Source organism: Gossypium hirsutum, mitochondrion (genome assembly GCF_007990345.1).
Source record: "Gossypium hirsutum mitochondrion, complete genome".
Classification (NCBI taxonomy): domain Eukaryota; kingdom Viridiplantae; phylum Streptophyta; class Magnoliopsida; order Malvales; family Malvaceae; genus Gossypium; species Gossypium hirsutum.
In genome coordinates, this window is record NC_027406.1 from 347,501 (window position 1) to 347,927 (window position 427).

General features: G+C 48.9%; 1 protein-coding gene across 1 annotated transcript in view; it reads left to right on the top strand.

The window, feature by feature from the left end:
- rpl2 (ribosomal protein L2) overlaps nt 1-189 on the top strand; it is a 1,005-nt gene extending 816 nt beyond the window's left edge. The window contains exon 1 of the mRNA in view: nt 1-189. This exon is cut by the window's left edge and continues 816 nt beyond it. Within this exon, the coding sequence (YP_009153938.1) occupies nt 1-189 (189 nt within the window).
- Nucleotides 190-427: the final 238 nt, after the last annotated feature.

The following is a 427-nucleotide window of genomic DNA, read 5'->3' on the forward strand; positions in this document are numbered from 1 at the left end:
GGTAGCTTGCCTGCCAAGCCGATAGGCGAAAGGCCGAAGGATAGAGCGTGCAAAGTCGATCGTGCACCTGTCACTTATATAATAGCCAGTCATCAATTAGAAACAGGCAAAATGGTGATGAATTGCGATTGGTCCAAACCTTCGACCAGCGACTTATTGCGACCCGCCCAGAATGCTCATCCATACTAAGACCTTATTCACACAGCGAAGAAAGGCCGAGTGGAAGGGGGCAGTCAGCTGGCTCGAGCGGCAGGAACTTTTGCTAAAATAATGAAGGAAGCAGCACTCCCCACACTTTCTCTTAAGCTTGTGCGGCTACCCTACCTACCTTCGGGTGTTGAAAAACTCATAGATTCCCGATGTCGAGCTACTATTGGTATAGTTTACAATCCCAACCACGGTGCACGTAAGCTTAGAAAAGCTGGAC